At 47.3% G+C, this 26,357-nt stretch overlaps 1 protein-coding gene across 1 annotated transcript in view; it reads right to left on the bottom strand.

Moving 5' to 3' along the window:
- Nucleotides 1-9,513: 9,513 nt before the first annotated feature.
- The window catches only part of HEXA (hexosaminidase subunit alpha), a 28,664-nt gene continuing 11,820 nt past the window's right edge, over nt 9,514-26,357 (bottom strand). The window contains exons 2-14 of the mRNA XM_081047346.1: nt 22,327-22,419; nt 21,458-21,523; nt 19,831-19,877; nt 19,206-19,316; nt 18,176-18,277; nt 17,565-17,697; nt 16,804-16,984; nt 15,733-15,819; nt 15,413-15,485; nt 14,496-14,679; nt 14,235-14,325; nt 13,476-13,580; nt 9,514-12,521 (exon numbers count right to left, since the gene is read on the bottom strand). Coding sequence (XP_080903472.1) covers nt 12,458-12,521; nt 13,476-13,580; nt 14,235-14,325; nt 14,496-14,679; nt 15,413-15,485; nt 15,733-15,819; nt 16,804-16,984; nt 17,565-17,697; nt 18,176-18,277; nt 19,206-19,316; nt 19,831-19,877; nt 21,458-21,523; nt 22,327-22,419 — 1,337 coding nt within the window. The 3' untranslated portion in view covers nt 9,514-12,457. The remainder of the gene's footprint in view (nt 12,522-13,475; nt 13,581-14,234; nt 14,326-14,495; nt 14,680-15,412; nt 15,486-15,732; nt 15,820-16,803; nt 16,985-17,564; nt 17,698-18,175; nt 18,278-19,205; nt 19,317-19,830; nt 19,878-21,457; nt 21,524-22,326; nt 22,420-26,357) is intronic.

The following is a 26,357-nucleotide window of genomic DNA, read 5'->3' as shown; positions in this document are numbered from 1 at the left end:
CCCTTGTGTTTGCACATTGGGTAGGGGGCAGGCTCAACAAACAATTGCGTCCGCCAGCTTTCCTGTGCAGGAGAAAGCCGCCTCTCCAGCTCCTGTCCAAACCAGACAACTGAATTCCCCACCATTTGCCCCTTCCACCTTTCCAGCTGCTGCCCCAGTGCTGGAGCTCAGAGCAAGTGATTCCACTGGTTGGGACCTGTGCAGTCCCTTTAAGAGGAGCGCCTGTGGGTGCGGCCGCACTGTCTCACTCAGTCACAGTGTCCACTGTTTTTCACAACCAAAAATTGTGGGGACTTCTCTCACCAGCACTGGAACCCTGGGCTGGAGTGTGGCTGGTATCTCTTGCTCCTTAAGGGATGGGGGGACCCCCCCACACAGCTGAAATAACCTTCCTGATCTTTAATGGTCACATGTAGGTGTGGGACCAGCGTGTGTTGTGTCTCTGACCTTCCTACCAGTCTGGAGGTGGCTTCTTCTGCACGTCCTTAGTTGCAAAGCTTCAGTTCGGCTTTGCTTGTAGGTGATTCTCAACAATGATTGTCTTGTAGATTAGTGGTAATTTTGATGTTATTGTGAGAGAAGGTAAACATAGCGTTTACCTACTGCGCCATGTTGGCTGTCCCTCCGTATCCATTCTTTTAAGGTAGTTCTGTTGGTGAGAAATTCTCTAAGTTTTCCTTCAACTGAAAATGTCAATTTCCCCTTCATTCCCCTCCATTTTGCTGGATATAGAATTCTGGTTTGACGGTCCTTTTATTTCAGCATTTGAAAATGTGCCACTTCTTTATGGCCTCCATAGTTTCTGATGAGATAATTGTTTTCCCTTTGTAGGTAAGGTGTCATCTCTTTCTCGCTGCTTTCACAATTGTATCTTTGTCTTTAGTTTTTAGAAGTTTGACTATGATGTGTTTTGATGTGGATTTCTTTGGATTTATCCTCTTTGGGTTTGCTCTGCTTCTTTAATCTGTAGATTTATGTTTTTTGCTAAATTAGATGGTTTTCAGCCCTTACTTCTTCAAATACTTTTTCAGCCATTTCTCTTTCTCCTTTTTCTCCAGGATTATGATGACAGAAATGTTAGATCTTTTTTCTATAATCCTGTAGGTCCCTGAGGCTCTGTTAAAATTTTTTAAGTTTATTTTTCTGTCTGTTGTTCAGATTGGACATATTCTATTCTACCTTCAAATTTACTGATTCTTTTCTCTGTCATCTACATTCTGATGTTGAGCCCATTCGGTACATTTTTAATTTTGGTTGTTGTGATTTTCTAAAATTGTCATTTGTTTTTTGTTTATATCTTCTATTTCTTTGCTGAGACTTTTCATTTTTTCATTTGTTCCAGGTGTATTTGTAATTGCTTGTTGAAGCATTTTATGATGGTTACATTACAATCTTTGACAGTCCTGACATAGGTGTCATATCAGTGTTGGTGCCTATTATGAGACTCTGGATATTTAAATTTTCTATCTTACCAGGTTTCCCTTGACCCCACACTAGTTGAGAAACAGGGACACTGCCTTGTCACTGACAGGTGGTGGTTGAAATTCAGATTTCCTACTAGGTCTGGTGAAACCACCCTGAAGGGGAGGGAAGGGGGTTTCATTACTATTGAATGGAGGTGGGAACTTCCAACTAGGTCCCTTTGACACAATTCCAGCAAGGAGGGTGAGGAGTCCCATGTGGCTTCCATTGAACCCACAGAAAAGGAACTTGTTAATGCTGGGTGGGAATGAAAGTCTTAGCTTCCCACTTGACCTACTCTGACACCACCTTGGTGTTGGGGAGGAGAAGGTGTATCTTGTTACAGCCACTAGCCTAGACGAACTGAATTGGAATTGCTGGGGTAGGACCTAAGCAAAAGTATGTTTTTAAAGCCCCTTTGTTGATTCCAGTGGGCTTACAAACAAGATTAAGAATTACTGCTTTAGAAGTTCCTTTAGTGAGGAGTGGTAAACTCTGCTATGCTTATCTGGAAATTCTTAATTTTGGTCCACTTCTTGAATGCTAGCTAGTTAATTACAGTTATTTTCTTTCAACTTTCTGAAGATATTATTTCACCATCCTTTTCTTTCTGTTTTTGCTTATGAGAAGTCAACTGTCATCTTTCTGCAGGTAATTGGCTTTTCTCTATGACTGTTCTTAAGATCTTTTCTTTCTTTTTTTTTTGTAATCTTGTGTTTAAAAGTATAATTCTTTTTATTTAAATTGCTGGAAATTTCTTGTGCTTCCTAAATCTGCTTATTTTCCTTCAATTCTGGAGAATCCTCAGTCATCGTCTCCTTAGTGAGTGTCTTTCTCCCATGTGGTGTGATGTGCTGCTGAGGGCCCATTCTCTCCCCTTTGATGAAGGATCTGTTGTTATAGTTGCTGGGAGTGCTGGGGGCAGAAAGTCTTCAGCTGTCAGCTCTTTCAGAAATTGCCTCAAGATCATGCCCCTTTCCAGGGTGGTTCACATCCAATGACTGATCAATATCTAATTACGAAGGCCTGTCTATCTCAGCCCCAGTGTGGGGACAGAGCCAGGAGTGCAGTTTCTAGGCTCTCGGCCTCACATAGAAAGGCGCTGGCTCAGGTAGTAAATGGCCATCAACTGTGATTGGATGGCCATCAGCTGTGGCTAGTTGGCCATCAGCTGTAACCAGTGAGCCATTGGCCACTAATATAACTGCCGTGGCTATGCTAGCAGAAAATGGGGGCTAGCAAGACGATGGTGGCTGAGCCTGCAAGCAGTGCAGTGAGGGTTGCAAACAGTGTGGCTCCTGCTTCCTGTTTCTCCAACCCAGTCACCAGTGAGAATATAGTGGTGTGACTCCCCTACCGATGGCTCTGTGGGTGTTCCTTTTTGGTCTCACCATGTCCTGTGTTCTTATGTGGGGAGCAGAAGCAGAGACCCTGCAGGCTGCCCCGCACGACACCCAGTCAGAACAATTTTGAAAGCCTGCAGGGCTCCCTGTGGGGTCATCTGTAGTTGTTGGCTCATCTTTTCCCTCTATCTATTTTACTTCCTCTCATTCCCTTCTATGGGGATTGATTCCAGAAGTACTCCTTTATAAACATCCTACATGCTAAACTTGATTTAAGACACAGCTTACTAAGGAACCAAACCTGCAGTATCCCATTCTTTCTAGTCACGCCTGAAGCTCTGATTAGTTATCAGGTTGTCTCACTCTGTCTCCCTGTCTCTTTACCTCTTTCAGTTTCCATCACCTTGACTTTCTTCGATACATTCTGGGTAATTTTCTAAGAGCTACCGCTTTAGATTAGCTAACTAATTTTCTCCTTAGTTATTTTTTATTATGAATCATTATTTTAAGATATTGCTTTACAAAATTTACTAGCACCACATTGCTTTGGGAAAATGTAGTACAACATGTTCTGGGAAATAAATAAAACATATTTTAAAAAGTTTGTGAAACCTTCCTTGAAGGTTTGGTGCATCTCTTCCACACAAATATCTGGTACCACACATACATCCTCATGCATATTCATGAGCCAATTTTGGTAATTAGTATGTATCTTTAAAAAACTAATTGTATTGCAGCATTAAATGTATTTACACAATATTTTACCTTATACTTTTTTCTCAAATTTTCATCTCTATTTTTACTACTATATCTTGTTTTTCATTCTTGAAGTGTTTTCTTCTCTTTTCTTGATCATGGTTGACAACAGCTTGGATTTTCTAAACAGTCATTTTTTTGTGTTATTAACTACTGCATTTTTTCTGTTTCATTAATTTCTGCATTCATCTTTATTGCATCTTTTACTATACTTCTTGCTTCTTGGCAAAAGGTAGGGAGAGATTCTCTGAAGCAATTACTCTGATTTTACTTGTATAGCTGATATTATGCTTATTTTACCTTATATATGTACTCCTTAAGATACACTGAAGCCATTCTCACTTATTTCAATAATGTTTTGGGGATCAAGTCTTCATCTTTAATTCTGCCTGATTTAATTTATGATTTAGAAAATTACTCATAATTTTTATCCAATTCTTTTCTCTATTCCCCTTACAGAGCATATGCAATAATATTTCTATGATTTGAGACATGAGAATGAAACTGTGTTGAGTTTGCCAACCTGATAAAACATTGATTCTCTGGTTCTGGGGTATAAAGTTCTACAGACATGTATTGATTCAGTTGCAATTTGCACATCCTCTATATCCCACATTTTTTTACATGAAGTAGCATTGTAAGAGAGGTGGGTCGCATTCTCCCAACAACTCTAACAACTGTACATGTTTCCATTTTGCCATACATGTATATATTTACCTTTTCTACAAGATTTTGTGTTCCATGTTTTGAGGCTAAGTTATGCTGAATTTTAAGATTTATATTGATTATATCTTAATTGAGAGTTTATCTTTACAACATAAAATTATCCTCACAATCAGGTCTCAAGCTATTTCCATTTAATTCTAATTTGTATTGTTTAACCATCCACACTCTCTCTTTACTTGGCAGACATATCTTTGACCTATCTCATCACCTGTGACAGACATAAAAAGGAATGAAACACCAACGTTGACTAGAAAGTAGTAAGAGCTCACTATTCATAGATCAATGTGACTGTCCCCCTGGTGACTTTGAATAGTGGCAGAATCAACCCCTGAAAAAAAGACAGGCATGTGATCAGGAACAAGGGCCCAAGTTGAACCAGGAATTTTGTGCCTCACTTCCTCATCTATTTCTGTCATTGTGCTATTAACGGTGTGCCACAATATAGTAATACTCAACCTCACCCTTGGGTAATGTATCACGATGGTGAGGACAGTTTATGTCCAAGAGGAGCCTGAGAAGCTGGGGGAGAACTCGTAACCCTGTTGGTGATGTCTCCAATGAAACCCTGAGGAACCCAGTATGGTTTCTGTAGGACCCAGCTAGCATAATAATCAGGAGTACTGGCCTGCAGTGAATTTGAAAGATTTCAGGGTTGATCAATGTAAAAGACATGACCACAGATTGGTGGTGGCACACAATGAATTTTATTTGGGTGATGTTTTGACATGTTTGCAGGGCAAGAGGGAGGGAGATGTCTCTCACAGCAGGAGACCTTCTAAGGGCAACTGCATAGGGGCCACCACTCAGAAGGGAAGGAGGGCAAGAGAATTCCTAGGGAGAAGAGACCAAGGAGGGGGCTTACATGTGTAGGTGGTGTTGCACAGCAGCACAGCTAGGAGTCTTTGGGTCAGAGAACTCCGAAAGGCAGCAGTGGCTTGGGGTCTTCATAGTTCTGGAATTTATCATATCCATGGCTTGCAGATGTTGCGTTCAGTTTCACAAGGTATGCAAAGCAGGCAGGTTGTGAATGGCTGAAAATCTGTTTATTAGGGCTATATTTAAAAGAATTCAGTGTGTTCAAATGTTGCCAGCTGGCTTTTGAGCTAATGGGAGCATCTATCCAAAGAAGTCACTAACATGAGGCTAATCCACAGAGACCACCTTTGGCTAATTGATAGAACAGGGCCCCAGCACTGGCACTGCAGATGGCTGTCATCATCTCTTCAGGTGTTGGTCAATCTGAGTTTGTTCTTCCAGGTACATGTGTGTCCCTTCAACATATGGTTTTTATTTCAGAAAATATTTATTAAAATATAGTTTTAGTATATGTTCTGTTCCATTGCTTTGGTTTTCCTCTTCGATAAATCACATCATGCATAGGTTAGATCTTCTTTGTCTATCTTCTTTACTATCACTTTCTCTCAAATCCATTTTTTGTCTCTCTTCTCTTTTAAAAAAGTCCTCCATTGAATCTTTTGTCTGAAGATATTATCCATTGTCATATTTTCTTGTGTTCCTTCTAGTTTAGTTTTCATTTCAGAAATAACTTTTAGTTTATTCTCTTTTCTGAGTTCTGTAACCTTACTTTTCAGAATCTTAATTTTTTCCAATCCTTATATTTTTGAAATTTTCTAATTCTTATACTAATTTTTTTCCACTTTGTTTTTAAATGTCTGGGTAAATCTGTTATGCTTTCATTGCCAATTGGGACTTTACTGTAGTCCTTATTCCCTTCCTTTTTATAATGACCATGTATGGGATTCAACTGAGATTGGTTTCATTTGCTCATGTTTAAGTGCAATTAGTTTTTCTGTGTACAAGGAGCCATGGGAAAAATATCTTTTCTAGCTTCAAATCTTTGAAGTTTTATTTTTCTTTAAAGAAATGATAGAGGTAAGGGGGAAGAGGGTTGGTATATGAGAGTAAAAGAGATCAAATACACGGTGAAGGAAAGAGAACCGACTCTGGGCGGTGAAGACACAATGTGATATATAGATGATGTAATACAGAATTGTACACCTGAAATCTATGTAATTTTACTAACCATTGTCACCCCGATAAACTTTAATTTAAAGAGAATAAAAATATGACCTTTGACTTCTGAGATCTGCATCCTCTACTGTCCCACCCACTTTTATCAAAGCCTTCTCTTTCTTTTGTCCTTATTGTCCCTGTTTAGCTTCATGTGGATGCTACTCCCATCGTTTCTCTTCAGCTTGGGCTTTGTCCTGGAAGGGTATGATTTGTTAGTATCAACATATTATAGGGCTCAGACCACTTGGACATCTCCAAAACTTACTGCAGCTCCTTTTCATTCACTTGCAAACTAAGTCTGCATGACTTCCTCCCAGTTTTGGTGCTATTCTCAGATTTACTTACCATTTACTTTCTGTCAGTGATTTCGGCAGTCTCCTGTTCTCAGGGATATTGAACCCCTCATTGCCTTCCCTTTATTTGTCCTGGACAGATACTGAATGCATATTGGTTTTATAAGCATTAATGATTCATCCCCAAGTGCTAGTATTTTGGGGTTTATAGGGCAATACCTTCTTTTAAAACAGCGTTATTGAGGCATGGTTGAATACAGTAAAATGCACATATTTCAAGTAATTTGATATTTTGACATATGAACCCATGAAATCATCATAATCAAGATAGTGAGTAGATCCATTTCATTCGAATGTTTAATTGTACTCCTAAATTATTTTTCCCTCCTGCTCTTTCCTGCTTCCCCCTTCCCCAAGATACCACTGATACATTTTTTGCTGCTATAGATTAGTTTGAAGTTTCTTTAGTTTTATATAAACGGAATCATACAGTGTGTACTTTTCTTGCTAGCTTTTTTTTTTTTTTTTAAGATTTTTATTGGGGAAGGGGAACAGGACTTTACTGGGGAACAGTGTGTACTTCCGGGAGTTTTCCAAGTCAAGTTGTTGTCCTTTCAGTCTTAGTTGTGGAGGGCGCAGCTCAGCTCCACGGCCAGTTGCCGCTGTTAGTTGCAGGGGACACAGCCCACCATCCCTTGCGGGAGTCGAACAGGCAACCTTGTGGTTGAGAGGACGCGCTCCCAACCACCTGAGCCATCTGGCTGCCCTTTTCCTGGCTTTTTTCACGGAGCAAAGTTAGTTTCAGATTCATCCATGTTGTGTGCATCCTTTTCACTGCTGAGTAGAGGTCCATTGTATGTACTATATACCGGTATTTCTTTATTCTTTATTTACCTTTTGATGGACATTTGAGTCATTTCCAGTTTTTGGCTATTACAATAAAGTTGCTACGAACACTCCATACAAGTCTTTTTATGGCCATATATTTCCTTTCTCTTGGGTCAATACTAGAATGGAATCGCTGGATCAAGTCATAGGTGTATGTTTAGCTTCTAAAGAAACTTTCAAACTGTTTTCCAAAGGGTTGTTATATTTTACATTCTCACTAGCAGTGTGTAAGAGTTCAAGTTCCTCCACATTCTTCTTGTCTACACGTCTTATAGTCTTTTTAATTTTAGCCATTCTAATAGGTGTGTAGTGGTATAACATCATGGTTTTAATTTCCAGTTCCCTCATGATTAATGATGTTTAGAATATTTTCATGTTCTTATTTACCATCTATTGAAATCATTTCCACATTAAACAATTTGGATTGTTTTCTTACTGTTACATTTGGGAGTTCTTTAGATATTCCAGTTACAAGCCTTTTGTCAGATTTATGCTTTGCAAATATTTTTCTTCTAGGCTGTGGCTTATGTTTTCAATTGTTAATTTAATTTTTATGAACACGGATTTATTAATGTGTTATTTAATGGATTATGCTTTTGGTCTAGGAAATCTGCCTAACACAAAAATTTTCCTCTATGTTTTCTTTTAGAAGTTTTACCGTGTTAAGTTTTACATTTAGTTCCATGAATCATTTTTTGTTAATTTTCTTGTATGGTGTCAGGTATGAATTTAGTTTATTAAAAAATAAATTCTTTTTTTGCACACTGATATGCACTTTATGCTAGCACAATTTGTTGAGAAAGGCTATTCTTTCTCCACTGAATTGCCTTTGTAAAAAATCAGTTGTAGAGAGGTGGCTGGTTAGCTCTGTTGGTTAAAGCGTGCTAATAACACCAAGTGCTAATAACCTTGGTGCTAATAACACCAAGGTTGCTAGTTCAATGCCCACATGGACCACTGTGAGCTGCGCCCTCCTTAAAAAAAAAAAAATCAGTCATAGGAGTTCCGGTCAAGATGGCAGAGTAGGTAAACACTGTTCTTACCTTCTCTCACGACCACATCAAAATTACAACTAAAGTACAAACCAACCATCATTGAGAACCACTTGAAATCTTGCTGAATCGAGGCCCTACAACTAAGGACATACAGAAGAAGCCACCTCAGAAAAAGCCACTTCAAGACTGGTAGGAGGGGCAGAGACATGGAATAGGTTAGTCCTACACCCTTGTATCCCATTTGTGACTCTTAAATGTCAGGGGATATCTCGGCTGCAGAGGTCTGCTCACCCCCTGAAGGAGCAACAGGTCCCAGCTCCACACCAGGTTCCTCAGCCCAGGGTTCCGGGGTTCTCAGCCAAGGAGAGAAGGCCCCATAATTTTTGGCTGTGAAAACCAGCAGAGATTATGGCTGAGTGAGACAGAGGTCAGCTGGAACCCCAAGAACTCCTCTTAAAGGGACCAAGATGGACTTACCAATGGAATCATTGGCTCTGAACTCCAGCACTGGGGCAGCAGCTGGAGAGGCGACAGGTACATACAGGGGGAACTGAGTTGTCTGGCTTCAGAACAAGGGCTGAAGGGGCAGCTTTCTCCCAGACTGAGGAGCTGTCGGAAGCCATTGTTTCTTTGTTGAGCCCTCCCACATCCGGTGTACAGATGTAGGTAGCCACCATATCTGAGTCTCCATCAAGCTGTTTGACACCATTCATTGGCCATGCCCTGGTGATTCTAAGACCCAGCCCCACCCAACTTTCGGGCACACCCAAGCCTCTTCAAGTGGCTTTTTTGTACAAACCACCTGCCTCTGAATTTCTATGTTCGAATACCTTCTCTTTCATATAGATTATCCAGACACCCCCAATATGCTCTTACTCGTATTCAGTAGCACACCAGCACAGCACAGACATGTCCCATTTCCCAGCCCATGTCTGCCTGCCAGCTGCTCTGTCTCCTCTCTCTCTCTCACATACACACACTCCCCTTTTTTGAGTGACTTCCAAAACACCCTAATTTGCTATAAAGTGAGCCATAAAGAATTTATTAACAATGAAGAAAAATCACAGCTAACTATCAGATATTCAAGAGGAAATGAGATTTAAAATAAATTCTAGAACATAGTTATTTTGGGGGAGAAAAGGATTAGGACTGGGATGGGTACATATATGTTTTAACTGAAACACCTGAAGCAAATGCAACTATTAAGCTATGATAAAGCTGGGTAGTGGTTACATTTTTGTTTGAAATATTTGAAATCATTACAAAATAAAAGTACTTACTGTGGAAGGGAAGACGTAACATGTATATGGTTAGAGCACAATAATTACTGTGAAAATAAGCAAGGTTCACAGAGATTTTAATTTTAAAATCTCATTGAAAAATGCAGGAAAACACACACACGGATTGTTTCAAAAGGGATTTTAAAAACTAATTGTGAGGACTGTGAAGATTTATATGTAGAATGAATACTAATGAAAAAATTCAACAAGTAAACATTTCACTGAAATTAGTTAATATGTATATGTCATACATATTTATTAATAGTTGGTATAACAGGACACTAATTTTCAAACTTTCAGAGTTTATAAAGAAAAAAATACAGAATGATTTTAATAGACAAAGCACCCAATTTCTGCTTATCTTCTTTCTTAGTGGAAAAAAAAAGTATATGATACACAATTGTCATGGCCTGTATGGATTACTCTTACAAACGACACTGACAAAACTATAAAAATGTAAACTTTAGAGTGTTGATGTTGCCAGCAGTCATGGATATGGCCAGCTATCTAAATTAAATTCAATCGATACCCATCTAATCCTTTTCCACCCTTTCCTGGTATCATTCTGCTTTCATCATCCCCTTGCTGACTCCATGACTAGTGTTGGGAAGTCCTCTGCCTCCGTTCCTGTGCTAGTCCATTGAGTGAACCTGAAAACACCAGATTCCAGGAAGGGAGAGGATACCTGCCCTGCAGCCTCGACTCCTACCAAAGAGGTGGGGGTGGGGGTTGTAGTGGTGGTACTGAATGTCCTCCCAGTCTCCATTCACTCCTTTGCTTTAGGCCTGTTTTGAATCTTTAGGAGAATCAGAGCAGAGCAGGGGTGGACTGTGGGCCCTAAGATGACTGGAGCCAGGAAATCAGTCTGGCACTCCCCTGCCCCCTGGTGGTGCCCAGAGAACACAGGCAGGCTAGAGTAGGGTGGCCTGGGGGAAGGGCCCCGCGGGACACTAAATCCCCAGCGGGGTGAAGGGAGGCCACGTGGGCAAGCAGTGATTCTGTGCATTGGAACAGACTGGGGGATCGCCGCGGTCAGCAGTTCGAGGTCTGATGACCAGTGGGCTTAGAGGAGCAGAGTGGAGGTTGGGAACAGCACATCCCACCACTGAAGGTCTCGATGCAGCCACAACATTTTTTTTCAATTTTACAAATAATAGCATTAAAGAAAATGTTTATGACAACAACATAGAACTTCACTGCTTTATCACACGTGTTTTCATGGTCTCTTCCTTCACTGACTTGAAACTTACAGCTTAGTAGCTGATTTTATTCATCATTATCCCAAACAACAGCAATGTTATGGTCAACTAAGTGTAGCCGCATTTCTGCAGGGTCCTTGCTTGGGCCCACCCCACAGGCTTCTCTGGGTAATGGAGGTGAGGGGGCTCCTCTGGTGGGTGTAGGTGGTAGAGCCCTGGGCTTGGCTACTCTGGGCTGTGAAAACCTCGTCCCCAAGAGGATTCTACAGGCAGAAGGAGCCCATCCTGTCTCTATAGAAACAGTGCAAGAAGGCAGTGCTGGTGTACCTTCAACCAGGTCCCCAAAGGAGCGTGATCGAGGGACTGAAGGATGACATTTAAGGACCCCTTCTTGGCCCGCCTTCCCCAAGGTTCTGTATCCACTATACTGGAAACTTTCTGAAAGAAATGTCTGGGAAGCTCTCCGCTGTCCCTTCACCCCAGGACCAGGTAAAAGAACTTAAATAATGGTCAGAGAAATCCTCATGGGAAACAGTTGCTGTCTGCTATTGCCCCAGCCTCTGGGTGGCACTGTTCCTTCTGAACACAAAAACCATCATGGGGCAGCCTGAGCCCAGATGAGTTATTTCTTCCACACTCCCACCTCCCGGGCCCTAGGAGCTTTCCCCTCGGGGTCTGGGCTGTGCCATGGATTCTCTGAAAGGATGCTATTAGGCTGGAAATGGGCAGGAGGAGTGGGGGTGGAAGTTGCTAGCATTTTGGGGAGTTGAGAAGGGCCTCTAGGGAACAATTCCTTCAAATTCAACACTGATCACAGTATTTGTTCTACAATAGTCAAATAATGGTTGCATGAAATTGACATAGGAAGAAACCCAAAGCAGAAGAGAAGCTCTGGGGGAGGAAAGCGTGTGAGCATGCAGCCGGGAGGCTATTCTGTGACCAGGCTGGGTCTGGAGCCCTTACCACCGCCCAGAACTTCTTGGAACATCTATAATGTCTTCTTCCGTATATGAAAACCTTGGAGGTCTAAGTGACCTCCCCACTTGGAGGGCAGTGACTGGAGGATGGGGGTCTGTGTCCGGGCTGTGTGGGGTGGGAGAGACGACTCCTAATGCGGCTGAGCAGGGCAGCACAAAGGCTGTGGGTTTCTTTCCTAGCCCTCGACTTGTAAGATGCCTCCAGGGGCAGGTACTGAGCTCACCCTGGCTGGGCCCCGCTGAGCCCATCACTCTAAGGAGCACAGACCAGGCCTGGCAGCTCCCCTACCCCAGGGCCACTCACATTTTTCACACAGGTAATCCATGTGCATCGTAGTAAAGTGCCACATCGCTCTTTATTGGACACCAGCGCCAGCCCCCTTCTCTCCAGGCACCGGGGCACGTGGGCAAGGGGCTCGGTCCCCCGGCCGGGATGCAGTGGAAGCCTGGCCCCACGACCACTCTTCTAGGGCCGGCGTCCTCCTCCATGTCTGGGGCTGCTTGCTCAGGTTTGTTCAAACTCCTGTTCACAGTAGCCTACACTGAGGGGCTGGGCCTGGACACCTCGCCTGCAGGACACGAAGAAACAGCGTGAAATGAGCCACTCAGAAGGGGGTTGGTCTTAGGCCCAGCAACACCTTCACCACAACAGTGTCCCCTTCCCCCGTTTCAGTGGGTCGCAAACTGTGACTGTACACTGGAGTTACCGGGACCGCACTCCCAGAGACTCTCACTTGCGGTGGGGCCACGTGTTGGCAAGAATCTACATTCTGAATGGGTGCCCCAAGTGATTTCGATACAGGGACACCCAGGAACTTTGGGGAGCACTGACCCATTTCTAATCTGCCTGTCTCTTTACCCTAGCCCCAAATACTCAGTCGCTATAGAAAAGAGGTCGATGCCTGAAGGGTGGATGTCCAGTGCTCTCGGCCCACTGAGCCCCCCTTCAATGGCTCTAAAAGGCTATAAATGCGGAGGCAGTGAGGGACCATCCACCTGTGCAGACAGGAAATCCCGTCCTTAGGTCTCAGCCTCACCTCTAGGCACATCTCCCGCATTATCCAGTGTGCTCAGAGAGGGTAAGGAGCTAGCTCGGAGGCACCCAGTGCGTTACAGACAGCTGGGACCCGGAGCTGCACTTGGCTGTGTCCCTCAGGTCCTTGAGACTCAGGCAGTGGACGAATCGTGGAAATGACCACCTGATATTGTTCTATCCCCAGCATGGGCACAAGTGTCACGAGAGCCCAGAAAAGCACGGCCATGACAGTACAGACTCTGAAGTTGAACTGGTTCAAATCCTGGTTCTAAGTGGCTTTGAGCATGTTACTTAACTTCTCTGTGGCTCAGTTGCCTATCTCTGAAATGGAGAAAAAACTACCTACTATATAGAGTTGTGGTGAAGATTCAATGAAATAATGCCTAAAGGGCTAAGCATAGTATTATTAGTATTCTTTTCCTGTCAGCAAGGGGTCCCAAGCCCCTGACCTTCCCACTTCCTTGGGAAGGCCCCACAGCCAACCTACCTCAGCAGCTCACAGCGGAAGTGTGACAAACGCTTAAAGGCAAAGTCCAAATCAGTCACCACCTTGTTGCTCCACAGCCTCTCGGCAACAGCCCCTGCTCTGGGCCTGGAGGAAAGGGCGCACACACCAGGTTGGACCCGGGTTCCCTGCAAGGGCGTGGGACACCCACAGGCCACTGCCTCTCGCACAGGCTCAGGGCCAAGGGATGTGATCAACCCGATTCAGAGTCACAGCCTTGCTGGAGGGCTCCCAGGGCCCTCAAAGACTCAGCTCCATCTTCATGAAAACGTGGACAGTGTCCCAGTCTTCTCCTCTCCCACACGCATGGGAAGCACAGTCTTGAAGGCAGTGGAACCGTCGCTGACAGCAGCCGCAGCAGCAGGTGTTCTCAAAATGTCAGCTCCGCCCCCGCCCCCAGGCCGGGTGAGGCTACTGAGGAGACAGCCTGGGGGAGTCTTACTAGAGGGATCTTGGACTTCAGGCTGGAGCCTGAGCAAGTCATCTGCGCTCCCGGGGCCTCATTATTTGTGAAGTCAGGCTAACACCCTCTATTGTACACACCTGCTGGGTTGCTGGAGCAGTGTAGATGGAAGTCGGGTGGGAGATGAATACCATACAAACAGAAGGATTACCAGAAGGCCCCTTCTCTCTCAGGCCTAAAGGAGGGCACTAGTCTGAAGGTGGCTAGATGGGATTGAGTCTAGAAGGGAGACCCCAGGCCCACAAGCCCAGCCCTGTCCGCCCTCAGAAAACCCTTACCAGAGCCTGGGGACCAGGTTTGTGGTGTCCACATACTCTCCCCACATACAGGCCTCTCCACCAATCACCAGAGCCTTCTGCTCAGTACTCCCTGTGGGAAAACACGCAACAACAGACAACTCTAGGGCTTCCCTTTACTCCCCCTTCTCCTCAAATAGGTTGTTTCATCTCCTAACGTGAAATATTCAGCCCAGGCCCTCCTGCCTCCCCTGTGTGCTCGCCCAGCCTCCTTTGATCAGCACGGAAGCTCCCTGCTTTCACCTTCAAATGCCAGGGGATCCACCAGGTAATACCCCTTCCAGTCCTGGCCGTAACTTATGCGATTCAGGTACCAGGGGGCAGAGAGCAGGGCCCGGAAGCCAGCACTGGTGATCAGCTCCATCTCCTTCAGGTAGTTTACCGGTAACTCTTCTCGCCAAACCTGGATGATTGTGTCTGGCCGAACCTGTCACAAAGGTCAAAGGACAGCAATGGCACACAGCTGACAGGATTCCTGGACCACATTATCATGCAGGCGACCCAGGTCAAGGGCTGTGAATCCCCTCTGCTCTCCGGTAGCAAAGTAGTTCTCTGTGACTCCTGACCACTGAGCTCCTAGCCCGGTGCAAAGGTCAAGGGTTCCACAGGCCATAGGACAGCTTCCTGCTGCTTCGTCCCCCGGCCTTCTGCAGTTCCCTTTGTCCACACTGAGAGGTAATGCTGCTGGGAGCTAAGGGAGGCAAGCAGTGGAGCCCAGGAGACTCCCCGGGACCCCACATGTCCGAGGCTCCAGATGTTTCTGAGGATGGGACAAGGTTCCTGCAGAGCCCCTGCATGTGGCAGGAACCGGGATCTTACTGGTCAGCAGTGAAGGAGAAGGAAACCCTGCTCCCATCGACCTGCATGACCCGAGTCTATGACTCAGGAAGGAAAACCCAACTCACATGCGAGTCTCGGGAATCCTGAGTACCCTAGCAGCAGAAATGACTCCTGATCAGTGTGTGAGGGGAGACAGAGAGGGTCCGATACCCACACGCAGACCTCTGTGACCTTTCTAAAGGGAAAGGACATGGGCCCAGGGCTCTGAGCATGAGAGCCTAATGCAAACCGGGAGGCCCCGTCCGTACAGAGGCATGAAGGGCTGGGGGACCAGCGGGGGGCACTAGGGGTGATGCCCCCTCTCTCTGCCTCTGGCTTACCTTTACTTTATTATCAAACACCTCCTGCCACACCACGTAGCCCTTGCCAAGGGCAGAGACGATGTTGAGGAGCCTGGAGGGTAAAGACAGGGTCTGCTCAGTTCAGACTGGCTCCAGGCCGTCGGTGCCTACAGGCCGTTCCCCATTGAGCAGTGTCTTCCCCACTCAGAAACTGATCACTCCAAACCTGAAAATCTACGGTTAGGGACCCTTTTCAAGGGGCCAGATAGTGGTCAAGCAGGGCCTGGCCCTGGTATGGAAAGTGAGGACCCCCTAGGAGGTGACTTGAGGGACCCTGGCCACCCCCCTTCCTTCCTCACGTCTGGATGTAGTAGGACTCCAGCTGTTTGAAGTCGTCACCAAAGCCTTTCTTCTTCATAAAGGCCTGGATATCGGGGTTGGACTTCCTGAATCCAAAGAAAATGAAGATTAATTCTTTCCACATCCTCACAGCCCAAAGCCAGGGGACCCACTCTGTAATACTAATTGGGGATTAGTCCCACCGCCTCCCACAACTACCCTTTTTCACCTTGAAACACAATCAGCTGAGGATCTCAGAGGCCCCAGATATGGAAGGTGTGGCCTAACAAAGCTGTATGGAGAGGCCACTGACGCAGGCTAAGAAAGTTGGAGCCTACACCTGAAGAGCTTTAAGTTCAACTCTCAGAATACGCATGAACGTCTCTGGAGTAGCCACGTGGCTCTGAGCCTGGCCCTGGGGCTGTGGCACGCTGGATCTGGCTTCTCTCTAACCCCCACCCAGGCATGTTCTGCGTTTCCCTTAATATTCATCCTTTATTCCAGCTGGATACGAGCATGGCCGCAGCTCCGTTGCCCCACAATGTATTTTGCTCACATTTCCTCCGGAATGCTTTCCCCTCCTCCATGTCTCAGAAAAGCCAAACTATTTCCCCAGACCCAGCTCAAGTGCCCACTTCTTGAAGGAGCCCATCCACCTTTTCTGAGCTAAGTAGATCCGAAGGTTTGGATTTTACAGTTTAATACTAAGTGGACTGTCATATATTAGTCTCACACTCATCTGTGTCGAGTCTTCCACCAGACTACTTTAAGCCTTCAAAAAGCAGAGATTATTTTTCCCTATCCTGGATTTTTCCAGATAATTCTGTGCCCAGAGCTCGTTTTTCCATAAGTCATTTAAGGATATGACAAGAAGAGAGAGCTTGAATTCACAGCCTTGCCAAAATCGGGTAGGACCTCTCCGTAGCTGGAGCACAGAAAAGCCTAAGACCTGAGTCATGTGCATGGAGACAGCTGCTCTCGGAGGGTGGCCCCTGAGGAGCACATATGACAGGCAGCCTGTCGGGGGCGCTAACCTCTATTCCGAGTAAGCAGTTCATCAGGATGGGATGGGAAGGTGAAAGGGCTCGTACCAGCACGTGAAATCCACCTCATCTCCTCCAAGGTGAAGATAAAAATCCGGGAAGACAGAGCTGACCTCCAGGAAGAACATGCTCATGAACTCATAGGTGCTGTTGAGAATGGGATTCACTGGTCCAAAGGTGCCAGAGGGCTGAGACCCAGAGTAGCAAGGAGTCAGTAATCCAGAGACACCTAAGCCAGTAGAGAACCCCACGCAAGTATCACAAACACACAGATCCCCAAGCAGTCATACACACATACAGTAAGGCGCTCAGAGGAGGCAGTGGCATTCAGACAAATTCCACGCACACAGGCAGAAACACGCCGGGATCACAAACACTGGACATCGTGAGGGTTTAATCCAAGAAACTCAAATACAAGTCAGAGGCTGGGACAACAGTCAACATAGGCTCTCTTGCCCTGACACATGGCTTCCAGCAGGGGTCACCCTTGCTCCTAACGGCTGTTCTGCTCACCTTGCCTTTGGGCAGAGAAGGAGAGAGAGCCCCCGTTCAGCCAAATTGGCACGATCTTTCTTCCACTCTAGGGGACAACACCCCGCAAGAGCATCATTAAGACGAGAACATATGAGAAGAACTTGCCCGTATTTTAATAGTAAGAAGTGGCCGCCTTCACCCAAAGTAAGTTCTGCCTATGTAATTCCCAGGTGGAGAACGCCGACGGCCGGCGCCTGGCACATCCCAGCGCCAATGCGCTGAAGCCCCACGGAGGGGGCTCAGGAGACTTCCTGCTACCTGTGACGTGGTTTTACCTGGTCCCCAGGACAGAGTGTGGCCAGGAGTGTCGAATTCCACCAACACACGGATCCCCCGAAGCCGTGCATATTCAATCACGTCCTTCACATCCTGCGCTGTGTAGACATGGGTGGCAGGGTTGTAGGACCCCTGAAAGGCACAAGACATCCCTAAGGATCTCATTTCCTGAAGCAGAGTGCAGGACTCCCTGGATATCAGACAATCTAGCCACAGCCTTTAGGCATCAGGGACTATCTTTAAGGAACTGAATCAGAACTTCCCATGAGCTCTCACGCCTACTGTTTTATCTGCGTATCATAATGCCAGTGAGACGAACAAGGCAGGTATTACACCCATCTATCAGAATATAAATAAACAAACAAAAAGAAAACGAGAGAATAACAACTACAAAAAAATAAACAAGAAAAAAGAAAGAAAGAGAACGAGACCGGGAGAGAGTATCTCCTGAAGCTCACAGAGCAAATTACTGCAAACTCTGGACTTGAACTCGGGTCTTCTGAATCAGATCCAGTGTCGGTGTGCAGGAGGAGAGCTGGTGTCCTTGCCAGTGAGGCCATAGCTAGGCTCAGACATCGACCCATAAACTTAGGGCAAAATTGAGACATACCTTTCTGCTGAGTTCTGGGAAACTGAAGCTCTCATACGGAAAGGATGGGTCATCCACCAGATGCCAGTGGAACACGTTGAATTTATTGTATGCCATGACATCCTGTAGGGCAGAGCACACGCTGTGGACCTATTGCAGGTTCTCTAGCTTCGGCCTCAGACTTGGGAAGCTGGGGAGAGCTCTAGGCTGCGCCACATACCCAAATAGACACAGCCTGCCCAGCTTCCTGTTGAATGTTTCAAGGGTCTGTCAAACCGTCCCGACAGGTGTGCCTGCCATGCAGGGAAGGCCCAGCACGTTTCTTCTTTCCCCAGGGTGTATTCAGTCACCTCCACATCCTGTGCTGTTAGATGTGGGTGACAGGATTGTAGGACCCCTGTAGGACCCCCCTCCAAAGGCAGCTGACGGAAGTGGTGTCTCCTCTTTTTGAGATGAGGTCTAGCCACACTGAGAGGAGGGTTGCAGCTATGGGGTACCCTGGAGTTTTCCAAAAGCCCTCAGATACCCTGACGACGAACACGTCTTCCTGCCATTTGTTTTGGGTAGCCTGACTCGTGTTTATCCAGACTGTGAGCCTGTTGTGAATCTGGTAGTCCCATAACCCGCAAATCTCAGAAGCCAAGATGAGGGCTGTCTCCACTCCTTTGGTTCCGCCAGGGGAACAAATGCAAAGGCAGACACCCAAGCTGGGTCAGCAACTGTCAGATCAGCCTGCCCCCTGAACTCGGGACAGGAATGTCCCTAGGTTGGACCTTGTCCGAACTAAACTAGAGTTAGCGCTGCTGGTCAAAGAAGCCAATCCCCAACCACCTTCTGTGTCCCTAGAGACAGCGTGGACATGTGCCCACAGGGGCCAGGGGACAGATTTAAAGTGCTCTTGTTACTTTTTCAGTTGTAAGGCGGGTCATCCTTTAGGTGCCCCTAAAGTTCCTTACACTCTGTCTGTAACTCTAGGAACATGCAGCCGGGCTATCCCTCGCCCCATCACCCCAGAACCCTACAGGTAAAGAAGGACGTCAGGCCTGAGTACCAGAGTGTCCAGGATGCTAGGCAGTGGCAGGTAATGGCGAGACGTATCCAACAGCAAGCCTCGGTGAGGGAAGCGGGGAAAATCCTCAATTTCCGTCTTGTTGATGAAGAGCTGTGTGGACCAAACACTGACCATGTCAGGACTCAAAGGGAACTCACCGTGGGGGGGGGCGATGAGGAAAAGTCTCCCGAGATGCCTGAAAAGCCACTCTGTGACTATTTTGCAGGGTAACTGTCTCCCCACACCCCCCACACCTCCATCTCAATGACCATAAGCAGGATCCTCTCTAGAGGGCAACTGCCCCATGCTAGCCAAATACAGCTGTCCCACACACCACTCAGCCTACAGATTCTGGGTTTGTACTGACTGTTAACATGTCTGTTTTCTTCAAAGCAGTGTGGTCTCAAGATCATTACTGAATAATGACTCAGGGGACTAAATTACAGTGTTTCCAAACAGGCCGAGTCTACCTAACTAGTTCCCATTCATGTCTCCTGTATACCCTTGTTGGGGCCATTTCAAGCCACCAGGACTCTAAAGCAAAATTAGATATTTTCAATACTCTCAACGTGGGGAGTAAACTCTAGAGACTTAAAAGGAGCCCTTTTTGAGGGCCCACACTCACCGTGCCTTCGGGGGATCTCCAAACAAGCTGGCTAAAAGTCTCCAGACCTATAGGGAAATAGAGAGGCAGAGTAAAGATTCAAGGGGGGGTGGGCGGGGAAAGACATGCATCCATCTGGGAGGTTCCCAGGGTGCCAGAAGGTAACGCGTTGACACACAGTGAAAGGGGACATAGCGTAGTAGGTGTGAGGATTCTCAGCACCATGAAAGGGGGATACCAGGAAGCTGGTGTCAAGTTTTGCTCTGTGTGTTATTTGGGAGGGGGCAGTGTAAGGGGTTTTGGTGCCCCTCCTCGGAAGACACTAACCTTCAAAACCCACATACCTCTTACTCATATTTCCAAAGGTGTGAACTCACAAGAATATTAAGAGAGGCCCAGATGTGTGCCTGTAGGACAGGTACACAGACAATCAGCCTACACGGGGCTGAGGCTTTCTAGGGATAGCACCCACTGGAGCTAAGGAAGTGGAGGAAATAGTCCCCCGTCTGCTGCCCCCTTCACTTCTCCCAGATTGGACTGTGCAAAAGTGATCATAGCTTGAGTTTCCAAAGAACCTGGGTCCACAGCTGGACCTACAAGACAAAGAATTGTCCCCTTCTCCTCTTCAGAGCTTGAGAAGAGACCCAGCTCTAGGGAGCTGAGGTGCAGCAGACAGCAGCTGGCTCAGCACTGTCTCAGTCCACAGGACACAGGCTCCTAGATTCCAGCTCGGCCCAAGGGCAGGCACGTGGAGTCCAGAGCTTTGTGTGTTCTCAACAGCTGGAGCCGCACTTCTGAAAACCCAGCAGAAGCCCCAGGAAGAATTCCCAGAGTCCCAAATTTTCAGAATGAATAAATCTGTGAGACCTTAGTGGCCACTCAGCACCTAATGTGAGCTAGACGGCTAGGATACTGTTTGGGTTATTTCCCCCGACTGACGCCCAGCATTCTGGAGTCGCAGGTTTCCCCCACCCAACCCATCATTAACACTTGCACAAAAAGTACAAGAGGGAAGAAAGGGGATGTGGCATGCTGTGAGGGGCAAGGGAATAACGACAAACCAAACCAAGGTTTTGAGTTCTGTCAGAATTTCCCTCATTCTTCACCTGCAGAAGTGTTACCAAAAGCCGGTGTTTGGCTAAGTCTGTATCTAGGGACCAAAAATCTTTCCAGGAAATCAAGAGGAACGGCATAGGCCTCTCACCTGGCAGCTAGTTAAGGCCTCATTTTCTCCCAAATAACATAATTCTACATGTTTTCCTACTACTTATCTCTTTTTTCCACATTTATCTATTTCTTTTGATATAGTTTTCCTCTTTAATGAAACCTGGCCAATTACCGCTCCTGTGGCCGAGTTGCCCCCGTCCCGCCGGCAACCAGCAGCAGCCCGCAGGCTCTCCCACTGCGTCCCCAAGCACCTGCCCAGGGGGACCACCGCCAGTGCACAGGCGAAAACTGCCAACGCCCAGGGAAGGTGTACGTGAACCCTCCTTCCAGGGGGCTGTGGAAACACTTTGCTTGGTCTCCATAAAGAAAATTTCCTGAAGTGGGGGCACCGCTGGGCCCCCCGTCCTGTCTTCCCGCTCATCAATGCCAACCACCCCATCAGCCTTCGGTCTCTTCCCGAGCAGGAGCCCCCCCTCGTTACCTCGGAGGGCTCCCCAGACGGTTGCAGAGAGGAGGAAACACTGCTCGTCACTCACAGTCAGGGTGTCTGAAATGACAGCAATGACCCCATTTGGTTAAGGATTTCTACTCTCAGATTACATCCCACATGTTCTGGATAAATCCTGGGATTAAAAAACAACAGCAAGATCACATTTTGTTTTTCTTTCAAAGAGGAGACGTCCCCAGAGCAGGGCAGCTGCAGGTCAGCCAGGCCTGGGCCAGAGGGGGAGGGTGGTCACCCAGGGGCTGCAGGCCCTAGATGACACGTGATGGGGGGCAGCCTGCAGCAGAGTCCTCTGCAAAGCACCACCCACTTATGGGTCAGTTTCTCCCCCAAGAAACACGAATCCCCGCCTGCCTTCAGCTGAAAGTATGAAGTGTCCTACTGGCAAACGGGACGGAGATGCTTGTAGGGGTGGGGCCGGGTTCCCAGTTCCCAGGGCCTTTGTAAGCACCCTCCTTTCCCTTTCCCCCCAGGCTTCAGCTACCATAGCTAAGGATATGAGGAAGAAGCCACAACTTGAATGTTCTCTCTGCTGCCTGGGAAGCCCACAAATGTGGCTGCTCAGGGAAGACAGGAGGCAGTGACAGGCCCTGACCTCACCTCAGTACAAAGGATCAAAAACCCCAGAGTAGTTCTTAAAGAAAATCAGCAAAGTGTACACATTCCGACAATGGCAATGGAATTATGCTCAGTGCAGAAGGCAGGGGTCCTGTGGGACTTAGTGTACAGCCAGTGCGACACTGGTGACAACATATAGGAAAAAAGCCTTCTGTGGCCCTTGGCTTTGGTGGCCCTTGGTCCCCACAGTCACGGAGGGCTCCAGGCGGGAACAGGGTGGTACTTACAATTCTCCACTGACTCCAAAGAAGGAAGCTCATCACATCCAGGAGTGACCACAAGGACAACCAATGAAGTCTTCTCTGACATAGGCTGTTTTCCTGCAAGGACAGTGGAAACTCGGCATGGCCGACTGGCCACCACAAGTAACGGGCAAAACCAAAGCCCTACAGGAGGGCCCCTAGCTCTAGTACCTCAGGTCACATGCCTGTGTCACGAAGGGAGGGAGGACAGAGCACATGCTCTTGGCACAGGCACTGCCTACTCATCTGTTCAACTTTCTCCTGTGCTTGGGACCCCCGACCCCCACGGACGACTGATCGGGCGGCAGCCTGACTGTATCTCTGACAGGACTCTGTATCTCTGGCTTGGTCCAGTCCAAGCACCAGACTCCAAGACCTCAACCACTGCTCTGAAACTAAAGGTAGCTCTAGAGCGTCGATGCTCAAAGCGTGGTCTGTGGATTGGCTGCTGATCTGTAAATGGTGTCACTGGTCACCAGACAGGAAGCTTGTCTGATGCCAGAATGTACATTAATTATGTCAGAATAAACACACTGTTTAGTTCTAACATTTTTCCATAACAAGGTCTTCTTGATGAAGGGGACAGTTTCACATTCTGGTGTGTGTGCTTCTCCCCTCACTGCAGACTGGCGCTTGAAGGAGCACTGCTTTCGAGGGCTCCAGACTAAGGGTTTCCAATCTCGTAAAAGCCCAGGAGCTAACGTGAGCAGATGAAGCAGATGACAGGGGTCTCCTGCACGGGAGGCCTGCGATGACGGAGCTGGTGCCCCAGAGAAGGCACGTGTCCCTAGCTCATCCTCCTTTCTTCCCTCCTCTTCCCAAACAGGTTCTCTGTCTGAGACTTCTCCCATCAGTGGAAAGCCACCCAGTATGAGCCAACATACTATCTAATATAGCCCTACAGAGCCTAGTCTATGCTGGAAAAAAGCCCAACACAAATACGCTGTCTTCCCACCCTCCTGCCGGTTCTTCTCTGTGACCTTCAGGTGGCTGTGACTGTACTGTCCTATCCTTAACCTCAGTGAACCCACCCCCCCACTCTTCCTGGAACTGCACGTGTCCCCATGGGCACCACACACCCACGACTTCCTGTGGAACTACAAAGGCCGGGACAGGATGGCCTGGCACAAGGCCGGGACAGAGGATTGAGAACCAAACCAGAATCCCAAACGTCCTCCACCTCTAGACAGAAAGAATCCAATTGCCGTGAACTACCTCAAAGAAGCCTGCCTACCCACCCTGAGCACGGCCTCCTGGCTGCATCTCAGCTCTCAGGTCTGCCGAGAAGGAACAATAAGCGGCCCTTTCCTATCATCCTGAGCAAATATTCTTTCCCCTCCCAGTAAATACTCTGTGCCCTCTAACATGTACCTAAACCCTGCAGGGAGAAGGGAACTTGAGGCTAGTCTGGGCCAGCCACTCACAACTGCATTCTAAACCCTAAAAACTTATCCTCGTAGCACAGGACAGGCTTTCGGGGCAGGGACCACTCTCAAAGCAGAACATGGAGGGTCAGCCCAAGCTCCCCAAGCAGATCAGCCATCTCTACAAAAACAAAGAGCAAGGAAGGCTGGATTTATCGTGGCGATTACTTCTTTAGCACAGGGAATATAATAAAAAATGTGATAACTCTGTATAGTGCCAGGTGGGTACTACTGAATAAGTATGATGTACACCTGAAACTAATATTATATTCATTTCTATAGTTTATTAAAAATCTTTAAAAAAAAGAGCAAGAAGGACTTAAGTGAGGAGTGGGGGTCAGGAAAACTATAGAATATCCCTCAAGCGAGGCCTTCTGCCCCTCCTCGTGCTCACTCCATGCCTGCACAGCACAGAGCTCAGTGCCACTTGTGTGCCCACTTGTGTGCACGTCTACGCAGATGGCCATCCAGGAGAGGCACGAGGCCTGGGGACATCGCTGCTCATCTAGGAACTGAGGAGAAACCACGACTAATCCCCACGCAGCCGCCACCGTCACTGTCCTGGTGACGAGAGGCTGCACGAACACCAGCCTTCTCTGAACTATTACTTGGAAACAAGAAAACAACAAATTTTTGCTGTTATTGCTATTCCATCTTATTTTTCTAAAACACACCTGCACTCCAGCCTTTTAGAGGGGTGGGTCACAGACTCCTTTGAAGCGCTAATGAAAATAAAAGGATTTCCCCAGAACAGTGCCCCTGATTTAAGGGCTCGTCCCTCCACTCCTGCCACCAATCTTATGGTAAAGAATCACTGTCCTAAGTGTGCTCAGTGACTCATCTGGGTTTTGGCTGCTGCTTAAACACACTATGAGGGGAGGAAAAGTCTGGGGGAGGTGGTGAAGTGAGAGCTGGCACAGCAGGAGGGATCCCGGATCACTTACAAGGATGCAAACAGAGGCTCACTGCTTTTCTGCCTCCCAAGCTGGTAGTCTGCAGAGAGGAGGAAACAGGCAGGGGCCAGGCCCGCCCCCTCTGCACACGCGCACGTGCTGCACAGAGGAGCACTGCCATGTGGGAGGGAACAACCCATCAGGCAGCCATCTCCTAGGCGCACTCACAATACGCCTGGCGGCACAGCAGGAAATTCTGAAGCCTCAAGTGCTCAGGAAGTATCATGATAAACAGAGCACTGAGCAGGCAAAGCAGGAAAGGTTGGTTCTGATTCTGCTAGTGCCAAGCTCCTCAGCTTGGAGTCACAGGCTCCCCTTTCCTCCCCGGTAAACAGTGGTGAGGTGGCCGCTCGTCCTCCCTCCTCCCTCCTCCGAGCTGGCATGGCGTGGCCCACACAAAGCGCAGACCATAGTCAGGCCCCTCCACGACGGCCTCCTGTCTCCGCAGTTCCCTCACGCCATGCTTTCATGTGAAGTTGATCCTCCTGGAGCCACTAAAAAGCTTTTTTTTTCTTTCTCTGATTTAAAAAGTTGAAGAACTTCACACAGAACTTAGGAATCCCTCCTTTACCCCTTCTCTGAAGTTTCCTACCCTGTGTGCGCCTGCAGCACAATTAGCTGTATTCCTCACAGATACAATCTGCTGGACGGGGACCTCTGAGAAGCCCAAGCACCCGAGTCCCACTGTGGAACCTTGTCCAGATGCCAGCACCAGGACTCTTCCATTCCCTTCCTCTCCCGCCTTCCCTTCCTTCCGTCCAGCCCCAGGTGTGGCCCGTCACTTCAGGCCCCTCTGCACTCCCCACAACCTTTCTCTTTTTCCTTCTGCTGCATCCAGCGGGCACAACTCCCGCTCCTCATCCAGCCTAACATCAGCCTTCTGTGCACCCGGGCCCGGCTGCTTCCCGCTCTGCTGGAGGGAAAGGGAAAAGTCACGGAACAGTGGGACTAGGCCACTGACACAATCATGCCCTGGCATCTCGGCTGGCCCCTGATGAGGCCCTGAAAATCTATCTCCACGATCGCTTTTTCCCTAATCTCTGCAACAGCTAGTTCAAACTTCTACCACTTTCTTCGTGTCTAAAGCTTGATCACCACCTCCCTCACTCTCAGCAGACAATTGGAACTCACATCCATCCCCACCTTCCTCTTCCTCTCTGACAAAAATACCTACAGCACATGTCTGATCTGTACTTTGTCGTCCTCCTACCTCACGTAGGAGGGAACCCACGTAGGGTTCCCTTTCACCTGTGCTCTGCATCTCTCCTCAGGCTCTTCTTGTATAAATTACTGACTTCCCTTTCCCCCAAAGTCTTCAAATTATTTCTTTCTGGTGATTCTTTCCCATCAGCATTAAAATATTCGCAAGTCTCAACTGTATGTCATCTCAAACAGTCATTCCTTCATTTGCCTTCCAGTTACAAAGAAACTCTCACAGAAATGTAACCTGAGCAGAGTCTGACAGATCTGGGTTCTAATCTTGATTCTTTCTAACACTTTGTGCTAGCGGTGGGACCCTGGGCAAGATATTTTCCCGCTCAGAGCTGCAGTTTCCTCATCTGTAAAATGGGGACAGTGGCAGTGCCCACCTTCTGGGCTATTGGAAGATTAAAAGAGTTAATGCACGTGAAGTGCTTGC

The sequence above is a fragment of the Rhinolophus hipposideros genome (assembly GCF_964194185.1).
Source record: "Rhinolophus hipposideros genome assembly, chromosome: 5".
NCBI classification, from domain to species: domain Eukaryota; kingdom Metazoa; phylum Chordata; class Mammalia; order Chiroptera; family Rhinolophidae; genus Rhinolophus; species Rhinolophus hipposideros.
This window is presented reverse-complemented; position numbering and strand designations above follow the sequence as displayed.